The sequence below is a fragment of the Pipistrellus hanaki genome (genome assembly GCF_964339955.1).
Source record: "Pipistrellus hanaki genome assembly, chromosome: 11".
NCBI classification, from domain to species: Eukaryota; Metazoa; Chordata; class Mammalia; order Chiroptera; family Vespertilionidae; genus Pipistrellus; species Pipistrellus hanaki.
The window spans coordinates 33,832,623-33,859,933 of NC_140513.1; the positions used below are offsets into that span (position 1 = coordinate 33,832,623).

Sequence of the window (27,311 nt, forward strand, 5' to 3'; positions counted from 1 at the left end):
AGAATGTTAAGAGAATCACTAGAAGCAAATGCTTTATAAATAAGATCTATTGAGAAAGGGCAGAGGAAGAAGAGAGTACCCTCTGTTTCCTTGCCTTCCCACTCTTTCTTCTTATTAAGCTGCTTCATCTTTCCCTTTGGAAAATACCACTCAGGTCCCAGCAGAAGATATATGGCTGCCCCAGCTGGGTGACTAAAGAGAGTTTTATACTGGGACTCTACAAAGGTGTGGGCCAGGTGTAGATAACCAGCGAGGGTGGTGCAGTCACCAGGGCCCCACAAGAGCTGGGCAAGGGGAGGATGTAGGTACAAGAACGTGCAGAGGGCCACCATCTGGGGCTGGGGCCTCTTGGAGGGGACACAGCATACTAGTACCTGTGGTGCTCTGGCAGGGAGGGAGCTGGGGGAAATCAATGGCCATCCTCATTCTCCTGTTCCATGGTCTCCTCCTCATGTCTCCCATGGACTAAATCCAAGTGGAAGACTGGGGACAAGAGAGATGTTATAAAGTCCTTGCTGGTCCGCCTCCTGGGGCACCAAGCAAGAAGAGGAAATGAAGAGAGGGACTCTGGGTGTGTTTGGGGCAACAGGAAAGTATCTTACTTCAGAGTTGATTTTTGGATTCTTTTTTTTCATAACCTCTTAATTCCTTCTCATTCATTGACCGATCTCACATTCTTAGGAGACTGCAGGCAGGAGACTGCATTGGTCTGCTGCCCAGGGGCTTAGTGACTAGGTCCAGAGTTGCCATATGTAGACTGCTCTTGCATGATGTAAGTGAAACACTAGCCAATGTAGTTTGTGCTTCATCTACTCTCTTGTTTTTATTATTTTGTTTTTGGAGGATTAATATACAAAAGCTTCTTGGATAGGCAGGAGGGAGGCCCTGTTGCTTGATTCTCTTTCCTTTTCCTCTCATACCATTAACCTCACACATGAAGATTTCTTGTTATTGTATTGGGGAAAAACGGCAGAGATTCTGATTTCATGGTTATGTCTTTAGTTGGGCTCTCAGAGCAAGCCTCTGCGATGGGGATGATACACAAAGAAGCAATCTAGTTTTTCTCCCCTACATCCTTTGTATTGCTTGGGAAAACAAAGGTATGTACCAGTTTTTTGTTTTGTTTTGTTTTTTAGTAACTTGTTGATAATGAGAAACAATTTCACAGCTTTATTTCCATTAGAGGTGCTATTTGTTAGATACTCCCCTCCTCCCAATATTCATGGTTGGGGTTATACTCAGTACTCCTCCCACCCCCCACTCTCCAAATCAGTATATTTGCTCCCCAGAAAAATCTTCTTTCCTATTTGTTTATTGTGCTCTCTGTATACCCCATTCTCAAAAAAGAGAAAGTGTCGAGAAAAGGTTAGGCATTTTTCTCTTGTCACCCTCTGAGCAGCCTTTGTGTAAGAGCATTGTCATTCCCAAGCCCAAATCCTGGCCCAGGCAAACATCCTCCTGGAAGCCGTTCAGCTATTCCCTAGGGAAGAGCTCTATCAAGTGTTTATTCTGTTCAAAGGATGCTGTATTCATTGTGTTTCTTAGAAGATACATGGTTATAAATCACTATCAAAATTCATGCTGAGTGGCCTCCAAGGGGGTGACAGTTGTTGTTTCCTAAGCTCCTCTGCCTCTGAAATGAACCCGCATTCTCGGATGTGGCTACGTGTTCACCACGGGTGGCATGTCCACCCCGTGATGCAGCTCTGCTCTCCTGCGATGTTCCTCTGAGCAGGCGGTTGGGGAATGTCAGGTCCCAGCTGGCATTTCTGGCTTAGTGTCTCTGGGAGACCGTGGGGAGGTGTCATGGTCTGATGAGCTTCTGTTGTCTGTCTTCCAGGGACTGGAGAGAGTGGCAAGAGCACGTTCATCAAGCAGATGAGAATCATCCACGGGTCAGGATACTCTGATGAAGACAAAAGGGGCTTCACCAAGCTGGTGTATCAGAACATCTTCACGGCCATGCAGGCCATGATCAGAGCCATGGACACGCTCAAGATCCCCTACAAGTACGAGCACAATAAGGTAGGCGTGCTGCCTGTGGGAACCCCTGGCTAAGACATCTGCCTCTGGGATGCCCAATGGGTTTTTGAAATGTACCTTTTTTTGTCTCATCTAATTGGGGCTTTTAATAGTACAATAGTTGTTTTTAAATATTTTTTTCCTTAAATCTTTAAAGTCACGTCTATAAAAAATTAGAGTTGTGTTCTTAGCGATATCAGTGAAAGGCATACTTGGATGTTCGACGCTAAATATGTGGAGGTTTAAAATGTAAGGGCACACATTCCATGGAGAAGACAATTTGGAAGTTCAAGACAAACTGACCACAGTGAGAGAATTCAGAGAAGAGGCATCTTGCTTCAACCTCCCATTCTTTATGCTTCTATGAAAAAAGAATGAAAGTAGCTTAAGACCATTCTGTCTGGTTTAATTTTGGACTTTGTGACTTCCTTTCAGTAATACCACAGGCTTAATTTTATTTCAAAATAGGTCCGTCTATCACTTCTGGTAACCTTTCAGACATGTTCCTCTGCAGTAGTGTTCAAGTCATGGAAACCTCTAAAATCACTTGACAAAGGGTTAGGAAAAAGAAATAGAAATTTGCAGCTTTTTAAAAAACAAACTTTTCCAATATCCAGCATTAGCTCTTAATTGAAATTGAAAAGTAAGTTTATATTTGGGTGAAAACAAATGCTGTCATTGCTTACCCTCCAGATATTATAGAGACGTGATTCCAAACAAGGTGGGTGCCTCTGCTGGTGGCTCCAGGTGTGAGTGACACTGCCATTGCCCCTCGGAAAGCTCTCAGCCCCTGCGATTACACCAGGGAGGACATCTGTGCAGAGGCCCTAGCCCGAGGGGAAGGGAAGTCTATTTGGAACTTATAGAAATGCTTTACAGTCTGTTTTCTTTCATTCTGTGGATCAGTGCTTCCAATGACGTACACAGTCTTCTTTCTTAGGGCTTTTATTGAAGCTGGTAAAATCTCACCTCTTTTGACAAAACACTGCATTTGCACCAACAGTTACGTACTTTAGTGTCTTCAGTCAGAACATGCATTCTCTCAGTATTCTTGATAATCTACTCTTGAGGATATTTCCATGTATCAGGATCAATAGGTAATAGCAAGGAGCTGGTATGCCCAGGGTGACTCATAACTAGATTTAACTCACAAAAAATGAATTATAGGTGAAATAAGGCAGTTTAGTATACCTTCACTTCTGTTACCATCTAGAAGTTTCTAACTATATAGATCATCTCTGTTCTTGGGTGGTTCCTTGAAATTAACGGACTGTTTCTTGTCTAATGATATCCTCACACTTTTTTTTTTTTAATGGCAACAAGAAAGTCTCTCCACAAATAACAGAGAAAGCTTCCACAAATGATTCTTCCTGCTTCTGTTCTCAAAAATGAAAGGATCTGGTCAGATTTGTTAGCCTGGGACTGGGGCACCTGAACCAGATGAGACTGCCTGCATATCTAAATCTCATTTTAGAAGGATCAGGGTTCCCCACCCCTTCCCACCACCACTAACGAAATCTCATGTAATGCATTTCTGAAGCAGGAAAACATGCTAGTTTTGTTGCAGTTGTGAGACAGTTCTGTGGAAGGAAATTTTCTTAATGCCAGTGACTTTCCAAACTACAATTGGTGCATAGTATGATGACCTGATGAATGTTGGCTGAGTTAGCACATGTGTGTTGTGATTGATGTATCACACACAGATACATTCACAATTTACACCTCATCATAGTCTCCATAAATTATACCAAAACAAAACAAAACAAACCAAAATTTCTTTCTTGGATGCTCCAGAGAATTCTTTAGGACCTTGCCTTAATGTTAGAGTTTCATATGAAGATCATTTATTGTACAGTCACATAGAAGTGGAAATGGAGTGGGATTTATGCCTTCTTCATGTAGCACATTGAAGAATACTTAACAGTGTTATTTGAGCTCTTTGTATCAGTTAAGTAGCCTTTACTAGGTTGAATACCATTCAGTTAGAAATCAACATCCTAAAAATTATGTTAATATGATTTTTCTCAAATATCATAATTATCCTGTGAAATTTTACCATGGCTCTTTGGTTACATAACACACGTTCTAAAAGAGTGACATGACTGTGTGCTGACTTCTGAATTAAACATTCTTCAATATGTTTAATCCCCTTCAAGTCATAATATAAATTACTTTCACATTTGTTCCATCTTCACTACAACATCTATATTCTAATGCATCACACCCCCCTTGCTTCATCCATCAACTTCCTGAGCTCTGCCCACTCCTAGACTTTGTTAATACTTGTTAAGGAATTATGTTCTCTCCTTCCTGTTCCACCCAACTGCAGCTTCCTCCTAGAGTTCTCTACTTCCCTCTCCCATAGCACTAGGTAATCCCACCCTCCTGTAGCAGAATCTTTAGTGGAGGATTTATAGTTGTCTAGCTTGTATTATTTATGACAATTTGGTGTTGACCTGATTTCCTGACTAGGCTCAACTAAGCTCCTTGAAAGTACATGTATGTCAGTTTCATCTTGGTATTCTTCATTGTCCCTGGCATTGTGTCTTGTACACAGTAGAGGCTCAAAACATTCCTTGTTTTATGAATAGCTAAATCATTTGTAAGCTTAAACAACTGGAACCCCCTCTTCTGCTCCCAATGTGGTTAAGATGATTATTCAGATAAACAAATAGCTGTCAAAATTTTTGATCTGCATAAGAGAAGAAATGAAACTTGCTGTCAGAAATAGGCTGCAATTCACAATTCAGGAAGAGGCAAGGGAATTGCTGAGGGAGGGGCCCACTGGAGAAGAGGAATGGCTGGTCACAATATGTTTATATTTTATGAATAGTTTAAAGCACTTAATGTGCATTTTATTAGCAATTACTGGGGAGCAGTGCATTGTGATTTATATTATAATATTTTGTGACATTAAAGCTATAAAATAAATAACCATTTCATTTTTTAAAAACTTCTCTGCACCACCTGCCACATTGGCCATAATCTGTGTTAGTAGCATAAATAAAAATACTTTCCAAGATTGCCCAGCCTAATTTTATACTTACTTCTGAGTCCACTTATTTTATAAGGCAAAGCATAACTTACAAATGATAAAGCCTATTCTTAAACTGGAAAACTACTTGAGTTTTTTTTTTTTTTTTTTTTGCTGTGGAAATGGTTCTGGTTATAGAATGCACACCAGAATACTGGAATTTCTTTTGCTCCTGTGTGTTACTAGATTGAATCAAGAATCCCTCTGGTTAGATGGGGGTAGAGGGGAGTGGGAGGGATGGGGGGAACTGTGCAGTGGTTATCCCCCCCCCCCATATCTCCCCCACCCCTGCCATAGCACTAAGTAATCCCACCCTCATGTTCTGTCCTTGTACTTTCTTTGCCAAACAAATAATGTTTACAGGTGAGCTGCTTGGACTCGGCCCGCGTGAGGGACTTCACTGTGAGCTAGGGTTTGTTTTTTCCACAGAGGTACTTTGCCATTTCCCTAAATACAACTCTTGATAGCTGATATTGAAAGGGATTAAATATTTGTTGCTTAGTCAAATTAAAAGTTACACTTAGGGCTCTGCTAGGCAGAAGGCATTGGACTGTGAGATTACTGCATCATTCCTAAAAGGGAGAATTTTCATCACTATTATGTTTTTATTTTCTTATATACGTAGATGTACTCTTTTGATTATTCTTTGCTTTGCTGCTGAAATCAGCTCTTACTAAAAAGGAAAAGATACACAATTTCTGTGTTTACCTGGCTAAGAACTATCTGGAAGGCTTATGTGAGGAAGGAGCAGCTCATTAGCTTCAGACCCTGAATTTTTTTATGTACTTACTGTCTGTACCTGGCAGTTGGCATGCTTCCTGCGTTGCCTGCTCCTTTGCACGCGTATGTGCCTTGTTTTCCCAGCCAGGTGGCAGATCAACTACGGTAACTATGCTTCCGGTTTTCTAATTTGTCTCTCCTCCACAACATGCTGCAAATGTGGTAGCAGTTTTTGTTCATGGAGTGTATTATTCCAGATACAGATTCTGGTGTCCCTTTATCGTTGTGTTGCCTCATGCTTTCTGTGAACTGTGAAATGGAGGTATTCTTATGCCAGTTCCAAATATCAACAGGCTGCAGCTCCCTTTGTCAGTCCCAGAAAGAGAAAAAGCATCTGATGTTCTAGTTTTCACTTTTGGACTCATGACCACACAGCTCATGTGGTGCCTAGGCTGCTGCCACCTTCGACTCCCCAGCCAGCAGCCTGCAGGCCCCACACCGAGTGTCCTTTTTCTCCTGGTCCGATGGCTGCTGTTTGTGTGAACCCTTCTGAGAAAGGACCTGTCACAGGGGAAGAACCTTGTTAAACACAGTCACAGCTTTCTGAATCTTCTGTACTTCCTGAGAAATGCAAGATCTCAGAAGCCATTTTTCAAGAGAAAAATGCAGCCGAGATCTTGGAGAACGTGCCAACTTATTCCTGCCTTTGATCAGTTGAACAAGTGATTTCTGCCACTACCTTTTTCAGCAGGAGGGAATTTTCTACTGCCCTTTTCACCATGAGGGGATCTTCTTAGTTTACAGAATGCTAAAAGCCTGGTTTGATTTTAATATTTCTCACTTACACAATAAGCAGTAAGTTGATCAGTGTGTTTTATTCCTCTGAAGAGTTGTATCCGTTAAGGTTCTCTGCTTGAAAGCAACAGAAGCCAGCACTGGCCAGCTGAAGCAGAAGAACGTGTGGGACTGGGAGGTCGCTCTGAGAACTGAGGAGAAGCCCAAAGAACTAGCTCGTGGAAACCAGGGCAGGTTTGAGGAACTCATCTGTGAGACAGATGAACTCTGACCCTTTTTAATCTTCTTTCACTCCACTCAAGATACAAATTGCCAGGAAAACTTGCCTGATTGGATTGGGCAAGCCTGGGCCCTTTGATTGACAGCCTCTGAGGAAAACGTAGTTCAGCTAGTAGAAGAAGGGGAGGGGGGTCATGCTGCACAAACCACAATGATCCACTGCAAAATCGCACTGTCAATTTAGAAAATAAAGGGGCATGTGGATTCTCTGTAGAAGTAAACTGTTCAGTTTTGCTCAGCATTTGCTAAGTCCCAAAGTACAACTGCTTGCTTATTCCCGGCCAGTTCAGCTTGGGGAGCTGGAGGAGGTTGATGGTTCGTGATTTAGTAACAGTTACATATGAAATAAGGAGCTGAGTGAGAGCCCAGGCTCTGCATAACTGAGTTACCTTGGGGTTGGCACATCTCCTCCCTAAGCCTACATTTCTTAACTCTCCAAGCCTGAACTTCCTCATCTGTAACATGGGACAGATGATGATGATAACAGGGTTTCAGGTGTTAAATGTATAATGTAGATGGACATGCTTTACAAATGATTATAAAGGAGTTTGGAAGTTATTATAAAATGAATTGTCATCATGGAGAAAATGAATACTGCTAACTTTCCACTTATATTAAAAATAAAACAAACAAAATAATTTAAATAGCATGACCAGATTTAGGAGGTTTCTAAGGAAAACTTCCCTCTGAGTGACAGTCATTGCAATGGGATACCAAGGGAGGTAGAGAAATCTCCTTTTCTGGTTGTGTTAAAAAATAGAATGTATTTTTAACATGTGAAATTCTTTAAGGAAATTTTGTTGAAATAAGATAAAAGATGGACTAGACAACCTCTGAATCTTTCCCCACACGATTTTCTGCATGCTGATTCTTTGATTCCACAACTCTTAACAGTTAAAGATATTTTGTTATAATTTAAAGCTCCTATCTTTTTTTGAATTTTGTCCATTCCAGAGCACTAACAAACTTAAAAAAAAAAAAAAAAAAAGGGCAGTAAAAAGATTGATTTTGATAATGGCCTCTAGTCCAATGGAGATTTTACTTTCTTTGTATCTAAATCCCATAGTAATTATACTATTTACGTTTCTGTAGCCTTTTTTTTTTTTTTTAAAGTTCAAAATCAGATATAAGATGGTGAATACCAGAGGAAAGGGAGGTGTGGGGAGGTAGGAGAGGGCAAAGGGAGGATATGTGGTGATGGAAGAAGACTTGACTTGGGTGGTGTACACACAGTAATATATACAGATGATGTATAATAGAATTGTACCCCTGAAACCTATATGATTTTCTTAAACAATGTCACCTCAGGTCAATTAAAAAAATCAGATGCAAGTTTTGTGGACATTGTTAGTGATAGTTATTTTAATTGCATTGTTGGCTCCTGGCCACCAAAGACAGCCTGCCCTTTTTCACAGGGAAACCTTCTACTCCTGATTCTGTAAAATCTGAGAGCGTTTTTCTTAATAAATAGTCTAAAGGAATCTAGAGACCTTTTTTGACTGATTTGATCTGTCCACCACCTTTTTTGCCAACGTTGGTTTACCACTTTCTCTGAGGACTTTTACTGGGAACTGAATCACCACTGATTCGCTAGTACCCAAATCAACTGTCAAAGTCCCGTTCAATACTTCCCTTCCTCTTTTAATATCTTTTAAATACTTCATAGCCACATTTTCTTCTCCTCCTCCATCTATCCATGTTCCATTGCAGTTCTTTATTCATTTTATATCCATGACAAGCCATGTAAAAATAGACAATGAATATGAGATTTTTTTTAGGCCCCCCCCCTTTTTTTTTTTGCTAAAATTAATCTACAATCCTGAGGCATGCTATTATTGATGCAGAATGAGCATCTTAAGTTCAGTTTTATCAGAGGAGATTCTGAAGCCAAGAAAGACTTCAGCAATAGGCTAAGGCTGCGTTCTTTTTCTTTTGGTGGGGGTAATTTTTATATGCTGGAGAGCACACACATCACCAGTATTAAGTCCATGTATTTTACCAAATAGTGTAATTGTTCTCCATAATTCGAACAGCTTCCTTTCCTAAGGGCCTTTGTTTATTTCTTTATTCATCCTATGTTGGCTGCCTACCTCTGTACAGGACTTCTAGTTTTCCTGGATTAACATGACATTTTTATTATCAGTTACTTTATTTATAAAGGGTGATGGAGCTGCTGTGTGGTTTTGTCATTATTCAGTGGGGTCATGTTCCTTCTCACTTCAGCATTTCCTCTAACAGGAGTGGGAGCTGGACTATGAGTACAATGGGCTTCTACCAAGCTCTCTTCTCCTACCTCCTTTTTCAGTTAACATTGCTCTGCACCACCCAAATCGGGCTGATTTGGCACCAGAATCCTTTCTGATTTCATCTCATCACTCTCCATAGGATATTAGAAGGACTCAACAGACTCACCTGGGTTTGTAAAATTTGGTTGTGGTCTCCAGCTGCTGTGGAAATAGATCATCTAGTGAGGCTCATTGTGAGGGCTGTAGTCAGGTAAAAAGGCAATGCAAGCTGGTTTTGCCCTTTTGTTAACAGTATTTTATTCCTATTATGTAAATTTTTTTATTCATTTATGTCTTAATGAAGGTAGCAAGTCATTTAGGTTAAGTAGGGTTATTAAGCACAGGCAGAACTATATATATATATATATATATATATATATATATATATATATATATATATATATATACACACACACATACACACACACACACACACATATATGCATACACACTCTTGTGTGGTTGTTGTATTGTGCATTAGAATAATGCACAGTGACTGTTGGACACTGTTTATATATGTGGGGATGAAGGTGATGGAAGACCATCATCCTCTCCATATTGTACACATATGATGACTGTCTTCAGATAATGTTTCCCTAGCTTACTTCTCTAGTCCTCTTTACAGCTCGTCTCATCTCAAAGTAATTCATTCCATGTGTCTGTGTCTTCAGCTAATTCACATTGGTTACAGTTGAATGAAAGGAAGAAAATTAACACTTGGGGGCAGAGATAGGGCTTTAAGTATTTAAATTAGCACAGTATTTGGCACATAGTTCTACTCTGTTAAATAAATGAGCGAAAGTATCATTTAGGTGCTAGTCAGCATAAACCAATTTGGCTGTTTTTTAAAAAGTGCTCAAAGGAACATTACTGATTTGTCTAAACACACGAGAGAATGCTGCTTAAGCAATTTCCTTCTAAATCCCTTTCAGCTGCTCAGACCTTGGATGTCCAGGACTGACAGCCAGCATATAAAATACATGTGGCATAGTTTAACACATTTTAGTAGGAAGTTGTGAATCTGGTCATTAGGCTGTTCTTAGTTAACTCCTGGCAAAGCATCACATAAATACTTTCTTTTTTCTTCTAAACCAAGTAATGCATGATTTTCCCCTTAATTTTAAACCGGTACATCGACTTTCAATTAGAGAGGCAGAATGTATTTGTTGGAGCCAAGGAAAGTGAATGCCTAATGAAGTCTGAAGTGATCTAGTGAGGCGATGAGAAATGCTAGCACTTTTCCTTTTCATTCTCACCCCATTGAGGAAGTAATTTCAGTCCTGTGCTTACTTTCTACTTTTGTAAGGCTTGCCTTATATTTGGCAAAGCAGCAGTTTTGCTTATCTAAGTCATGTGTGTCAAGGTCTAAAATCTTATTGTTTCTAAGATACTGTTCTCTTATTCTCCACTATATTGTTTTGCCCTAAGTCAATTATACTTGCTACATAATTGAGATTTTAAATAGGATATTATTAATATAATCATGATCTTTATGAATATGTGTGTGTGTGTATGTAAACACAAATATCATCAAGCAAATGTCATTAAAAAAGAATGACATTTTTATGTCCTGTTACACAAGGACATCTATCTTTCAAGGAATAAAAAAGTATTTGATTAAAAGCTATGATTCCTAACTTTGGCTGATACGTTGTAAACTTACACTTTGAACACATTTTCCTGATGTTATGTGCCTTAAAGTGAATTTGCTAAGATGATGCCTTTCGGTCATTGTCACCACGACTTTGTAAGGTGATTATGCATTTTATTACAGTCTCTTATTGTTTAAAATGAGAAGTGACTTAGAGAAGTGGCATTGCTGCCATATATCAAGAAACTTGGTATCTCTGCTGAGATGAACAACAGTAGTAGATTGGTTGGCAGGTTATATGCTTCTTTCGATGTACACTCATCCCCTGAGGTAAAACCTCTCATGGTTTTGAGCTAAAAGGAGACTGAAGTGACAGTAGTAGACATTGGCATGTCTAGGTGGTGGTGAACAGTCAGTGGTTCTGTGGTGGGAGTTCAGTTAGGTGATCGCTTTTGTGCATTCTTCAAAACTAGCCTAGTCTTCCCTCTCTTGACCTTTATAAGCCATTTTTACTGTCTTTTAGTAGGCTCTGCCGTGACAGAGGGGGTTAGGAGTGTGTAGCTATTCAGCTAAATAGTACATTGCAATCAAACCCTCACTAAAGTTGGGTGTGAAAATACTTTGGATTCTGTTATTCTTCAGTTGACCTTGATCCTGTATTCCTAGTTGCAATGGAAAATTGGGTATTAACAGTGCTGTCAGAGTTTTAGGAATTTTAACCTTCACAGGGCTAAATGGTAGTACCCCCTCCATATAGTTGACATGGGCATTAATGAGAGAATATAGAGGGACTATCTAAAACTTTTACTATCTGTATAGTAAGCATCTACTAAATGATTGTTGTGAATTCTTCCAAGAAAGTGCCAGGTCAGGAGAAGTGTATTGGCCTTTGGGTAGAGTGCAGAATGTGTGAAGGAGATATTATTGATTGTTTAAAGGTATTGAAGAGGCTATGACTCAAGAATGAGAAATGGGTTCCCAGTATCAGGTACACCAGTGGTTTCCCAAAGGCAGTGGCCTGTCCTCTACTAGGACCTAAGATAGCTGGTCTCGAATGTAAGTGATGGTGGGGAAAGTAAGTAGAAGGGGTTCATGGGTCCTTGTTCTCCTGAGACTAAGGAGCCTCGATAATCCCAATAGTGTATCTTGTTGTCTTGGTTCCGGGCTGTTTGCAGCTTAGAGAGGGCAGCCACTCCAGTGAAAGGAAAGGGGCGGAGTAGGAAAGGGGAGAGAAATAACCTTTGCCCAGTGCTTCTGGGCCTGAGGCATTGCCAGGTATTTAATACGCTCCAAAGTATGAGGTTGTAGGGAGTAGTGCTCTAGTTTCACAGATGAAAAGTGTTTAAAACGTGCTTCCCAATTCACTCAGCTTGTAAGTTTATGGGGCTGGATTTTAAAACCAGAGTTGGGCTTAATAAGTCCCAAAAGGCAATTCATATACTTGACTCCATAAACACCTTCGGCACCAGGACACATACAATTTAATTTCCTCATGAGAAAGAGTGTGTGGAGTTCTTTGTGGCCACTCCAACTTCTGCCAGGGCCAGAGGAAGACAGCGCTGCTCACTGCTCTGTCCTTGTACCCAGCACAGTGCCTGATCCCCAGTCGGGTGCAGTAAATATTGTAGATCAAATGAGTTGAAGTAAAACCAAAGGGAGGTATTATTACTGTTGTGAACCTTGTAAGCTCTTAGTTTTTAACAACTGTTCATTTGACTTCTGCTTCCTGACTGACTGTATGCTTTTTTATTTCTTTTTATTTTTGATTGAAAGCATGGTTATTTGTTAAAGTCCAATTAAAATTAAAACAACAACACCCTCAGCATTTTTTCATGTTTCTTCAGGGTGAGTTTAAGACATGTGCTTTGCTCATAGGCACTTGCAGTCTTATTGGAGGGGCAAGATTACTCAACAAAATTGTTTGCTTGTATAATCCGCAGTCGAGACAAAGTTTCGACACGAAGGTACATATATTCTTTCTTCCTCTTTGTAATTTCCCTTTCTTTGTCCTCCTTCCTGCCATTCTGGGCAGTGCATGTAGAGTGATGCATTTGGCACTGTTGAATGTCTGTCTGTCTTCCCACAGTTGCCCATGGGATGGTCTGTGGGAACCAGGGGAGGTGTCCGAGCTGCTTCTGCACTCTTGGTCTGCCATTGGGCCTTGATCTAGACACCTTTAAAGATGTAATCACACAGTTCTATGATACACTTAGTCACAAACCAAGAAAGTGATGGGAAAACTTATTCATTAGAAAAATTACTTGGCTAAGTACTATAATACACATGTAGCTATAATATGTGAAATTAAAATATGGTATTTATTTGATTGGGTGTTTTCATAAGGTCTAGGTTGTCCCCCCCCCCCCCCCGCCCCTTTTCCCAAATGGAACTACATTGTTTTTTATAAACATAAAGACAAATGTGTTTATTGTAAAAAGAAAATTCAGGCAACACGTAAAAGCAAAGGAGGAAAGTAAAAAAATCACTTGTAACTTTACCATGTGAGAAAGCCATTGTGAGCATTATGATACGTGGACACACTAAGATTTAACTATGTATATATACGTATAGGTTCACAGTTGACATTTCAGTAGCTAAATATATTAATATTTGCAATTAGTGGAACAATGTTCGTAACTAGCCTTACAGCTGAATGGATGACAATGAATGAAGTTAAATGAAATACAAAATAAAAAAATCTTTCAGTTCTTAGAACTTTTGCAGTGTCAGATTATAGATAAGGGAGTGTGGACCTGTATATAAATATCGACTTTTTATTGGATATATAACAATACTTTATTTCTAAATTGCTTTCTCACTTGTGCTGTAATGAACATCCTTATAGGATAAATTGCTAGAAATGGAATTGCTGGGTTAAAGTGTATAACTTACTTTTAAGGATTTTGATAAAGATTACTAAATTGCCATCCTGAAAGATCATTCTATATTACATATGGGGGGGCTGAGTATGCTTGTTTTTATCATATCCTTGCCAACTTGGAGTTTTAGTAACATTTTCAGTCTTTTCACTTTAATAGGTGAAAGTAATGCTTAAGTTTATTTTTTTTAAAGAAAATATTAATGTTCTTTTTGAAAAATATGTTATTGATTTTAGAGAGAGGAGTAGGAAGAGAGATACATCAATGAGAGAGAAACATTGATCAGTTGCCTCCTTCATCCTGCATGCCCCCTACTGGGGATCAAGTCTGCAACCTGGGCGAAGTGGTGACTATTAGTTCATGGGTTGATGCTCAACCACTGAGCCATCCTGGCCAGGTAGTGATGTTGTTCTTTCATAATTCTTTGGCCATAAACATTCTTCTAGATTCATTCCAGAAATTGGGTCATTTTAAAATTGGGTCATTAGATGGTGGCTATTATACTTTTTTGGGCAATATTAATTATATGTCAGGTAGGATCACTTGCATTGGTTATTTTGTTTGAAAAGTGACTTGTGATGAACAAATGTCACTGTAGGTGACAATAAGCTTGAGGCCAGATATGTTTTTAATATTTTAATGCCTGGCTGGCATGTTGTGCTTATTCTCATATTGTACGCCCTGTTGTTTAGGATGGACAAGTATAATAATTCGTATGTGAGGACTTTTCTGAGAATCATTTGGACAGAAATTTTCTGAATGCGGAAGGGGTGTTGAATGACATTCACATCTAAAGCGTTCAGTTTGAAATCTCTCCCAAGTTACATCATCAGTCTTTGGCAATATTAAGCAAGTCTATACCCAGTGACCCTGTGTAGTTACCTCATGCAGTTTTCAGACAGATATGAAATAGTATGGTCACACTGCCTATTCTAAAGAGGACTTTTGATGGTTCATCTCCTTTCATTCTCTAGGTCTGAAAAGATTTCCCCTGATCTTGAGGCAGTGGTTCTCAGACATTGGTAAGGCCTGAAATCACCTGGGGAGCTTACCTGGCAGATAATCAAACTCAGCTATCCCACAGACATCCGAGCAGGCAGGTCTTGGGCTGTCTTCTGAAAGATAGCCAGCAGCTCTGATATTAATTGGATTATTGTAATAGTAGTAATAACCATAGAAGTGACTTCCTACTTGTCAGTGTAAGTATTGTTATAATAACAATATAGATAATAAAATTCTTAATAGTACTGATATGAAAGTTATAAATATATCTAATAACTCATTATTCTATTTAATATGAATGAAGAACTTTTGGATTTGTCATCCTTAACATTTGGTCAAATTTTACTTCCTGGTAGTAGAGAATGCATACTTGAAATAAGGTCCATTCTTAAATTTTGAACATAGAGAAAACAAGTATGTGCAGCATTTTTATGATAAATCATTTTTGGAAGGAGATTTGTTTTCTTTTGTTGAGCAATAGAACACTACAGGCAAACTAAAAAATTTCCTATTGACATTATCTCACTATTGCATATTTGATTAAATTTGCATTTCATTTCCTTACAGTTGTATTGCATGTATCTTTCTTTGTGTGTCTTTTTTTTTCTTTCTTTCTTTCTTTCTTTCTTTCTTTCTTTCTTTCTTTCTTTCTTTTTTTTTTTTTTAATGAGCCTATATGGAATCTAGCTTCTTCCTTGGAGATCCTATCACAAGCATTGTTCTGAACAATTGATGCAAGAAAGCAGAACGGGTTTGCATCATTTTCCAACATGCTGGTGTGTTTCAGCATTCTGGAGTTGAAGAAATGTAAAAGAATGTTAGCCTACACCAACTGCAATTTGGGTCACCCGAAAAGACTTGCTAATTATTTGACCTAAGCACTAATTATTTTATGAACCTTGTTCTTAAAGCATAAGCAAGTGTAAACTTCCATCAGCTTCATTATCCAGATCCCTTCGCGCTCTGGAAATTGATTATTTGTGGTCACTGCAGTCAGCTATTTACCAAGCTAAGAGCAAAAGTATGCCAAAATGTAAAAGAGAGACTTTCTGTCCCAGCAGAAGCTGGGTATGTCATTAATCTTCTAGGGACTCACTCCTGCAAATGTTCAACCTAGCAGGGGAGAGGACGTGGCTCTGTCTTCCGCCAGCAGGTCTGACCTGGCTTGTCCAGTTATCCAAATAGATATAGGAAGTCAAAAGCCACCCCATCACTCTTTCTGTCAGGGCATTTGCATTTTGCCTTCAATTTCAGAACGATTTGATGGGACTTTTTGTTTTGTCTTAGTGTTTCCCTGAAACATGGAAGGTACATGTAGCCTGGCTGTCAGGTGTGAGGAAACAGGCACTGATTTTTATGTGACCTCATACAAGAATTATGGCCCAGGAGCTGCCATTAGAGAAATGACAGTTCACTTTTGAACAATTTTGTGTTTTCTCCTTTAAAAATAAGGTATATTTACTTGTGCTTTAATGATAGGTTTGGACTAGAAAAGCCAGTTTCAGAAATTATTTTGCTTCCCATCCCAGCTTCTCCCAGGTGGATCACTTGCCCCCTGTAATCCAGACCGAGCCTGAGGGGAAGTCATCCTAGTCCCCGGGGAAGGAGAGGGAATGAACATTTAATGAGAGCTCCACTCTTAGCCAGCTCTTCGTCCCCACCAGGTACCAGATGTCCTAGGACATCTCAGTGTCCCATTTTATTCCTCACCCTCTCTGCTACTGTTCTCTTCCTCCATAAGTGAGGAAATGGAGGCTTTGTGAGGTGAAATAATACTCAGGGTTGCAAAGTGGGTACATGACATCTCTAGACGAACCTAACACCCGGGCTTTTGTCGGGCCACCATGGGCGCCCACCACATGCTTGCTGTCCGAGTCCTGTGTCTGTGACCAAGCCCATTTAGGTGGAGTCAGACCCTGGGTTCCTCAGACCTGAATCTTTTATGTCCACTCTCCTTCTCATTCATAAACGCCTGACCTTGCCACCCTGAGTTGACCTCTCTCCTTATGACCTCTGACCCACACTGTCTATGACACCTATCAGCTCCTGTCCTGACCAGCCTGACACTCATTCCTTCCTGGCCTTGCTCACATCATTTCTTCAGCTAACAGACCGTGATGTCTGTCTGTCTAGAGATCAGTGACAGTTATGAATTTTACGTCCTCTTGTGGTTATGAACTGGGCATGATGCTGAGGCCTGGGCCAAACTGCAAAATGATTAAAGCAAAAACTCCAAGATTGCATGCTGAGGTGGTAAGGGAAGTAAAACAGGGTTTTGAAGTAAGTTAGTTAACTCAGTTACTGTGGCTCACAGTTTAGGATGACGGCTGGCTGATTAGCAGCACTTGTACCCTCTCATGCCAAGGACAGAGGACAGAGCTGGGGGAAAATTCACAGTCTCCTTTCAAACATATCCTGTTTTGCCCAGAAACAATTTGGAATTCATTTTCCTACTCCAGGTTAGATTTCGTAAAACCCGTTCTTAAGCCTGAAATCAGAATGCATTATTGCTAACATTTTGTGGATTATTGATGGTGACGATAGGGAGAACATAATATAAAACAGTTTTGGAGAAGCAGGCTCTCCATTGTTTGAAACTGTTGGAAGTGAAAAGAGAATCGTCAACGTTCAAGTTCCCATCACTTCCTTCAGAAATGGTAGGCAGGATCATCTGCCGAGCAAGAGGGGAGTGAGTAAAGCAGGGCTGTTAGGATGGTAAGCACAAAGGGGAAAATTGCTGAAGGCGCAGAAAATTGGGAATTAGTGAAAGAGTGAACCTGAGAGGAATTGCTGAGAATGGCTGAGCACCCCACATCTAACCACAGGGATATTTTATCAGCTGCTCTTCTGGGTAGTGGCTTCCAAACAGTCATCCCTCAATTTTCCATGATAAGGGACAACAGGGAGAACATGAATAATTTATATATCCTGCCAAGCCCCAAATCTCATTTAGAAATAAACTTCTTTTTTTGCAGTAAGACATTTTAATGTCCCCTGATGAGTGTCAGAAGCATCTTTTTGACTGGTATTTGTGCATGTGGTTCTGTCAGAATGCATAGTCCGTGTGACCCCCGAAAGCTCAGCCACCCAGGATCACGGACTGGCTTAGTAGGGAACTATGTTGAGCCAAGAAATTTGCCCACTTTTGAGGAGTCTCCTAACACTGAACAAGTGGATCTTGGAAGGGCTGAACAAACCCCAAAGTGGGCAGCTTGAGAGCATGTGACACAATTTAAATTATATATTCTCTTTTAGCTAGCAGTTCCTCTCTGCAGAATTTGCTTTTGAATGAAAGCCTTTGTTTCTGGTTAATTAATAGCACCTAGCACAGTTCTTGCATGTACTATGTGCTCAGTACATATTTGTGAAATAAATATGTGACAGAAACACTCATAAAAGCGTGCAAAGGCGCCTGGCCAGTGTGGGTCAGTGGTTGAGCATTGGCCTATGAACCAGGTGGTCACAGTTGGATTCCCTGTCAGAGCACATGGCCGAGCAGCAGGCTCAATCCCCAGTGTGGGTTGTGCAGGAGGCAGCTGATCTATGTTTCTCTCCCATCATTGATGTATCTATCTGTCTGTCTCTCTCTCTATCTATCTATCTATCATCTATCTCCCCCTCCTTCTCCCTCTTCCTCTCCCCTTTCCTCTACCCCCCCCTCCTCTTTCTCTCCTTCTCTCTCTGAAACCAATAAAAACATATTAAAAATTTTTTTTAAAGTGTGCAAAGGCATTGTTTTCCACCAGTATTCTCTGAGGTCCAGCTAGAAAGTCTTTCACTTCGGCGTTTTGCCATGTTTCCTCCTGTACATGCAGTCCACCTCCCCATTCTTCCAGATTCTTTTATGAGATGCTCTCGTATAATCACATTCCTTTATTTCTGAGCATTTATCCCACTTGTGATTATATATTTGTTAATGTGATTCTTTGAAGAATGTTAATCTTTCTCATCAAGCTCTGATATCCCTGAGAGGAGGTTAGTATCCTCTCACCATTGTATCTGAAGGGTCCCGCTGGCACAGTGCCTACTATAAAGCAGTCTGCGCACACATACACACACACACACACACACACACACACACACACACACACACACACACTGTGAGTTAGATTCTGTACAGCATTGTTTTTAAGAGTGAAAACTTGTAAATGACTTAAATATCTATCGCTGAAGAAATGAATTGTGGTATAGCCACTCTTTGGAATTCTTTGCATGTGAAATTAACAATGAAGTAGAACTGTATGTACTAATCTGATAAGTCATGGTTGCTGACATTATTATGCTTTAAAAAATACCCTTTTTAAATAAAAATATATATGAAAGAAGGAAATAAACCTCTCAAAATGCATATAAGTGAATAGCAAAAAAGTCTAAATGGATATATAATAAACTCATAATATCTTCCAGTATCAAACTAAGTCTTTCAGTTACCTTACTTTTTGTTTTCAAAGAGGAAAAACAAATCAACAAAGAGGTTGATTTTTGAGTGTGGAATCAAAGCTCGATTTTTATTTCTTTTGTATGTAATTTATTTGAAAAAAATGTAGCTTTGTTGTTTGTAGATTTCTTTCACTACCCTAGTCATTCATTCATTCATACATTCGTTCATTCATTCAAGATATTTAATAAACACCTATGTGGCAAGCTCTTGTGCTAAGTATTATATATAATAAACAGCTAAGCTGCTCTCAAGTTGTTAAACTGCTAGCTGGGGGCACAAGCAAGGAAAGAGATGGCTAGTGTACAATATGGTATAATAAGTATTATCAAAGGAAACACTACATCAAGCACATCAAACTCATGGCCCATCGGCCATGCTTGCACTACATCGTATCCTGGACCAATAGTATAGCCTGGATGGGAGAGGGGGACAGGAGACTCCCTAGGACTTTTTAATTAAAGCTGTTATTTATTGAGGGCCTACTGTGTGCAAACCTCTGGTCTGAAATAAGCACATCCTCCGACCCCAGGAACCCATAATCAGTTGAAGAGGGGTGATAGCAAGCGTGTGATGTATTGTGCATCTTATTAGCACGAAGTAACACAAATGCACAGCATGTGAGATACCGGTTATAACCTCAAATTGGAGAGAAAGAGGGAGAATAGCCTAGCTTATCTTGTGTCAGAGCAGTTGGCCTCTAGGGAATGAAGAGTGGCTGTATTCTATTCCTTCTAAAGATGCCGCCCTCCCATAGACTTAGGGCCCATGATAATTCTGGATAATGTTCCCCACCCCACCTTCCTGGCCCTTCCTCCATTCACTTGCTTTTTCTAAATGAAGAATGTCTAGGGTTGCTTTTTTTTTTCTTTCAGGGAAAGCCTCTTAAAATGATCATTGATTTTTTTTTTTTTTAAATCACCATAATTTCTGAAATGAGAATAATGGGTTTGAGCAAGTACAACGGAGTGCAGGGGAGCAGGAAGGAGAAGGCCCAGGTGCCTGTCAGCTGCACACCCGTGGACGTGGCCAACTTGCAGCAGCCCTCCAGATCCTGAATGGCCTCACTTCGTTCACGTACGCCTTTCCTTTGGTGTTTCAGGTTCATAGGATATAAATCGAGAGTGTAAATGGAGAGGCTCCTTATGAGACTCTCAGGGGATGTAGCCACAGGAAGCTTTGCTCCGGGCCACTGTCGAGCTCATCCGCCTTTGGCTCAAGCCCAGAGCTGACGGCAGACAGTGAGGGCAGAGCAGGAAAGAGCTGCAGCGGACAAATGCAAAAAGGCCACCGGTGGCTTCCCCCACAGAACTGGATCTGCCATTCAGAGTCGACCAGTTCTCCCTTCTTTTGTGTGTGTGCCTACGGACCTGATAGTCATTACCAGTGAAAAAAGAGCTGGTAAGAAGCCCTGGCTCCCTTGCCCAGCTCTCAGCAAAGATTTAATAGCCCTGCCCTGCTGCAGTGAGGTTTCGTGTTACTAAGACTTCATTATTATTACAAAACATGCAATGCAGCTTCATCATAAATAATTAAAAACCCCTGACAGAGAAAATGAGCCGAGCACATTCTGTGATAGAGCAAACTGATTCCCCCGCCCTGCATCACGGCCGTCTGTTAGCCGGCTAATTCCCCAGCTCCATAATTAACAATGGGCCACTCTGTTCTTGAAGGAATTACCCAGGTTTGGCTCTGGTGCCTCCTTTGTAATGGGGCAAAGGGGTGGGTTGGCTGGATTCCTGCCAGTCTCGCCAATAGGACTTCAGTGTGCTTCCCATTGTAATTAAGTATCATTGTAATAAACAGACATGTTTGGTCGTTAGCCATGTAGATAACTTCTGGAAGACAAAACAGGGCTGCTCCTCCGATGTGTCATATGTAGTTGTTTTCTTCTTTGCAGACAAACATGTAAGGGAACTGAAAAACTGACTCTGGGGTGGAAGGTCCACTCTGTTCTGAGGTGCATAGTAAACAGTTGGGAGCACGAAATGAACAAAATGGTTTTAATGGAACTTGTTTCTTCTGTAAGTTGCTGGCGTGATAGAAGGAGGAAGTTCAGGAGGACTTGTTCTAGATTAAAATGAACTAAAGAGACAAAATGCAATGTGTGCCGTCTTGTTTGGGTCCTGATTTGAACAAAACAAGTTTAAAAAAAAAATAATTGGACCAAGCCTGATAGCAAAAAATTATCCTGAGTTTTGTCGGGCTTGAAAAAGCACATCGTGGCTTATAAAATTTTTATTTTATATGCATTTTTAGAGATGTGTATTAAAGCATGTAGGGATCTATGACAATTTTAGAGGGTGGAATAAGTGAAGCTACTAGGACAGCATGGCAAAAGCTTGATGACTGTTGGGAGGTTTATGGGGATTCATTATACCCTTCTCCAAACTTTTATATATTTTAGAAATTGTTCATAATGGTTATTTTAAAGGGACTGAATTCTTCAGAAGGAAGTAGTTGTTGAGTATTTTTAAGTAACCTACAAATGTTCCAACTCAGCTGCTTTGGTTGTAAGTTCCTATATTTTTAAGTGGAGATAATGGACTTACTAACTAAAGAAATGCTAATAACCCTCTCACCCCCAAAGGCTGTGAGCAGGCTCCCACTCAGCGCCTCACTGCCTCATCATACGTCCTACTGTTCTGTACCAAACTGCACCATTTCACGTGTTGTCTAGCGTAAGGATTTTCTGTATTTGCTCTTTGCCCAGTCTTCTGTGTTCCTTGTCATCTCCCACAAGGAGGAATAAGGTATCAAGAGCTCTACTCCCACCAACAGGCTGTGCTGGCCTGACTCCTCTGAGGGCCTGAGACCCAAGGATCCGGTCTTTCTGGGGTGTCACCACCTCTACTCTCATCTCTGATACCTCCTTTCCCTGTCCATGCAACCGGAGATAGTTCCTGAATGTCTGGATAGCAGGATAGCCCAGAGGTCAGACTCTCCATCAGCAACATTTGGACATCAGCGCAGCCACATACTGGCTGTGATCTTGGGCAAATCAGTAATACTCTCTGGGCTTTAGTTTCCTTCTCCGTGAAAGGGCAGTGATGATAAATAGCTAACTCACAGGGTGAAGAAGAGATGAAGTAAGCAAGTAAAGCAATTGCCAGAGTGCTTTCCACAAAGCACTCATAAATGTTTGTTACCATTTTTCTTAAGTTTATTACTAAATATTTCTGGAAAGTAATGCTCATATGATCAGTGAAAAAAGTAGCTTATTCTCCCCATCTTATCACAAAAAATTAAAATTCTATTCAGTGTATTACATGCAATATTAATTACTTTTACTGTTTGTAAAAGTTGATATTTTGTGTTCCTAAAGCCTTCAATTTGATATATATGAGTGAAATGTCAATTTTAAGGATTTAGTATCACCCTTACCTACATGGAGCAGTTAATATAGAGAAATAGCACATGGGGCATGGCATTCTAGAAGACACTTGAACTTAGCACAGCGAACCTGGCCCGGAATGCCAGCTTTGTACCTGTAGCCATTTTGGGTAATTTCTCTAGGCCACGTTTTCCTTTCCTCTGAAACGGGGCCCATGAGGCCTCCTAGGAAGGCTGTCGTGAGGATTAGGAGAGCTGCGAAGCCCTCACACAGTTCCCAGCATGTAGGAGGCACTCCGTGGATGTGTCCGAGGTTCAAACAGTTTAGCACAGCGTGCTGTGGTGAGAGTGGGGAGGAGGAGGTGACAGACAGGATGGGCGAGACCACACTTCACCTCTGCTGAGCACTGATGCTGCGAAACCTCACGGCTCAAATGTGCAAGGACCAGATTTCCTTGAATTCTTCTCAGGGTACCAAGTAAACAAGAACCTATACATTCACTTAAAGCTTTTACACTTAAGTACTTGTGTAACCTCCTAGTTCACCTCTTTTCCTCATCACCCAGCTGGTTTCTAAGCCTCAGATGATCCATCAAGTGGGCAGTTTACTGTTCAAATAATTAGGAATTGGCTAGAACAAGAAAACTGACGTTTCAATGGAATTCTCTTGTGTACTACATTCAAATACGCATGTATTCTATCCACATCTTCTTATGTTTTCTCCTATTTCAGAGGGTAAGAAAAGAACTTTACAAAATATGACAAGAGGTTTTCTTTCTTTTCAAAATCTATATTATTAACTAAACAACTGTATTATTTCCAAAAGGGATTGTTTGTTGTTTTAAACCCACTCGAAGATCCCTATCTGAGCCCCACAGATGAAGCATTATCCAGGAAGAATGGCCAGCCTGTGTTTGATTTCCACACCAGTAATGCCATAGAATAAAAACTCAGGGTCATGTTGACTTGCAGTAATGCTCTTCAGCTTCAGATTTTAACAAAACATGGCTATGGCTGTTGTTAAAAATCCCTCTTTCAACATGGAGGGCTTCATATCCATGAATGGGTTGTGCTTACAAAATTCACTCTTGTGTGACACAACATCGTATTGCTCCGAACATGGACAATGACAATGGGCACTGACCCAGAAGGAGCCTGGTGGATGTCATGCAGCCAGCATGACCAAGAGGATGTCCTTCTCTCTACTCATTGCGCAGTTGATGATAGTTGTAGTGGTGGTATCGATTGCGCCTACTTCATGTCTTTACACGGCCTCCAGGGTGGCAGCAGGTGCCAGTGATGGGGGGAGTGCTGAGTTGGAGAGGGGGTTGAGACTGACCACAGGTCGGAAGGGCCCAGCTGTGAAGATGAGAGGAGAACAGAGGCGTTGCGTGTGTCAGTAATATTCTAGAGGACTCAGTGGACTTGGAACCTATTTATAAGGCTGGATTTAAGATTCTCTAGATGCCAAAGAAGGACAAGTGAAACTACAATCCAGTAAGTTTTTAAACAACCAATTTGGTGCTCAAAGCACGGATAAGGGCTGGGGAGCTTTCTGGGTACAGAACTTTGGCTTCTGAACATTGTTAATCAGTTAGAAAGTAACATTCTGAAACAAGGATAAAACAAACAGAGTATGGAAATTAAAGCATATTGTATGTGCTGGAAAGAAAACACACACATTTTGAATAAAAATTTTATTTTATTTTATTTTTTTAAATATATTTTATTGATTTTGTACAGAGAGGAAGGGAGAGAGATAGAGAGTTAGAAACATCGATGAGAGAGAGTCATCGATCAGCTGCCTCTTGCACACCCCCTACTGGGGATATGCCCGCAACCAAGGTACATGCCCTTGACCGGAATCGAACCCGGGACCTTTCAGTCCCCAAGCCGACGCTCTATCCATTGAGCCAAACCGGTCTCGGCTTGAATAAAAATTTTAGTTAAAAACTAAAGAATGAAGTAGAAAGTGTGTTGGGCAAATAAACCAGGGTCCATTTGGAGGATTCATTTACATGTGTTTTATGAGTAGATAAAAGGAACAACTAATTTGTAGTTTTGCTTGTTTCAATTCAGTAAATATATATATATATATATATATATATATATATATATATATATATATATATGTAGGATTTGCTGTGTTAATAAAATTTCTGTTTGTAAAATGAATACAAATGGACTTTGAGAGAAACATTATCTCCTAAGTGGAAAATTATTCTAAAGATTAAGACAAAAGCTCCAAAATGGGATGGCATGGCCATTTATTAAACTTTCTAGCCTACTGTAACTTAAGATTCTGGGGGGAAGTAACAAAAGGATAGATCTAGAGATAGGACTGTGCTAATTGGTTAAGAAGTAAACAGTGATTTATTTTGACAAAGAGAGGCAAACTAATTTAATACAGTAAGCAGAACTCATTAGAGACTGTGGTAATGACGGGAAGAGGGGACAAAAGCAAGAAACGTTTCTGCCTAGTGTCCAGGGCCCAGCATGGACAGCAAATTGGAAATGAGCTTGCAGCGTGACATGGGGTCTGGAAGAATCAACATAGTGTCCGTAAGCATCGGAGGAATGATCCCTCTTTGGAAATATTCTGAAAACGCCCGGAATGCCATATTTACAAAGGCAAGATGCTAGTCACAGATCAGAAATGAATAAACTGTCTTATAAAAGATTAGATAGGATTAAGTAAATTTTTGAAATGTTTAATTCAGTCGGTTATATTTTGACTAAAGTGGAAGGAATCAGGAATTGTTTTGAGGTGTTTAGTTTAAGATATGATGCATGGTATTTCAAAGGAAACCCTGGGCATCAAGGGTGTAGAGGGGCGAAGGGGAATACAGGCTCATGAGCGGAATATAAAATGTTTCTGGCGTTCTAGTTTGATTATCGGCTCCGTGCTGAAATGCGATCTTAGGCACTCTCCCATGCACTACCCTCTTCGAGGGAGCAAATGGCTTTAGTGTTTTGATGTATCAGACACTTAAGGGACCTTTGCTGGGCTAATTGTTAGTGAATAATCTGCCTTTCTGATTTACAGGAACAGTTATTTTCCTCATCTTTCTCGTAAACACAGGCCAAAAACTTCTTTCCAAAAGCTGATAGGCTTCTTAATCAATGTTCCTGGTATAGTATAAGCAGACTCAGTGTTGATTTATTTTAGATTCAGGTATTTTTTTTAAAGGCAGGTAGAACTCCAACCATAAGATAACCCCAAGTAAATATTTTTTTTTTTTAGGTTTAAATTATAGTCATTGTGTACTGAGGTATGAGGGGATTGGTGACATTTGCTAGACATGTTAACTGTTTTCACTTTTACAGCTAACCACTTGCCCCTTTCCTGCCTTTGCCCCCTACTCCTACCCCCAATAAAGTTGATCAGCAGGGCTATTATTGCTGTACTTAATTAGCTATTTTTTTTTTTTCTGGGAACACTAATTTTTAAGGATAAGAATTCCAGAAGCTACCCAAGACTTAGTATTCTGAAATCTGTATAGTGCCAGGAAGTGTTATTGCTAGCTCTAGAATGGAGAGTCTCAAACATTAGTCTCAGCACTTCACGTGCTTAAAAATGACTCTGGACTCCTAGGTCTATTGATATTTAGAAATTAAAATGGAGACACTGTCAAAACATAAGCTCACATTCCACTAGCCATTAGAGTGATGGCATCATTACGTGTTTTGCAGCTTCTGGAAAACTCCACTGCTCAGTCAGGAGAGAATGGGGACAGTAAAGGCGCGGCATGCTGAGTGTTAGGCTTCCTGGACCTTCTTCACGGGTCTCAGCAGCCCCCAGGGGCACCCAGATCGCACTTTGAGAATGCTGATCTAGAGTAGTTGCTAAGACATAGATTCATTACTTGAGCCAAAGAGCCAATACTTGGCTTATAATAAGTCTTAAGTAAAAGCTTATTGAAAGGGCGAGGATGAAATGATCCCAGTAGTGACATAAAATAAAGTTCAGGAGCCCACTTTCTTTGTTGTGATTGACTACATGGCCACAGAGCATATTCAGTTCTCAGTAAAGTTTTTAACATCATTTACTCTTCCATTTGTCTTGTAAACATCTTATTATTGGGTGATATATATTTAAATGGCCCACCAACAAAAATCTTCCATGCTCATCAGCCTCCTTAGTTTTAACTTATAACTAAAAACTTATTCCAGGAATCTATGGGGCATTATTTCTGTTCGGTAGCAAGTCATAATGCTCCCACTTTTTGGGAGAAATGATTAGAATATTAAAAATTAGTTTCTAAGATGCTTCTTTTTGCACTGCTAAAAAATAAGTTTAATTAAATTGTGTAAATACATTTTCTGACAAGTTTCTCCAGATTTATTGAATTTAACAAATAAAAATGGCACTACCTTTCTTTTTAAATGCTGAAGACAGTATATTAGAGCATTTTAGTAGGTCACTAAATCATATTAAAAGCTTAAACCTTAAAGAAAAGATTTTTATATTCTTTTAATATCCACACATATTGAATTTAAATCTAGTATCAACAAAAGATATATTGTCAAGGTGATAATACCATTTTTATTTATTTATTTATTTATTTATTTATTTATTTATTTATTTATTTTTGTCCTAAAAGGAAAAACTCTCATTCCTCCTCTCTACTCTGCTTTACACTCAGTACTTCTGGCCAGCAAATGTGGGGTTTTGTCCCCAGCAAACAGTTCTTTGACACCAATTGGATGTCCTACAGTTCAATTCAATTCTGACAGTGTCTACCTGTGGTTAGTATCAGACCCACAGGTTAAGGAGTCAGCCCCACAAGACTGCCTTTTACCCCCACTTCACATGCCAACCACAAATCCAGGGTGTTACTTGGGCTCTGACCAGTTGGCTGTGAATCAGGTTTTCACGGCTCCCCTCCTCAAGTTGGACAGTTAGAGCAGTTCACAGAACTCAGAAAAACAA

At 40.0% G+C, this 27,311-nt stretch overlaps 1 protein-coding gene and 1 long non-coding RNA gene across 2 annotated transcripts in view; both read left to right on the forward strand.

Annotated features, from left to right (window-relative positions):
- Positions 1–27,311, forward strand: part of LOC311630442 — a 930,538-nt gene that overhangs the window by 453,196 nt on the left and 450,031 nt on the right. The gene's annotated exons all lie outside the window — the stretch shown is intronic.
- LOC311630436 (guanine nucleotide-binding protein G(q) subunit alpha) overlaps positions 1–27,311 on the forward strand; it is a 263,324-nt gene that overhangs the window by 100,201 nt on the left and 135,812 nt on the right. Inside the window, exon 2 of the mRNA XM_084899433.1 lies at positions 1,841–2,025. Coding sequence (XP_084755559.1) covers positions 1,841–2,025 — 185 coding nt within the window. The remainder of the gene's footprint in view (positions 1–1,840; positions 2,026–27,311) is intronic.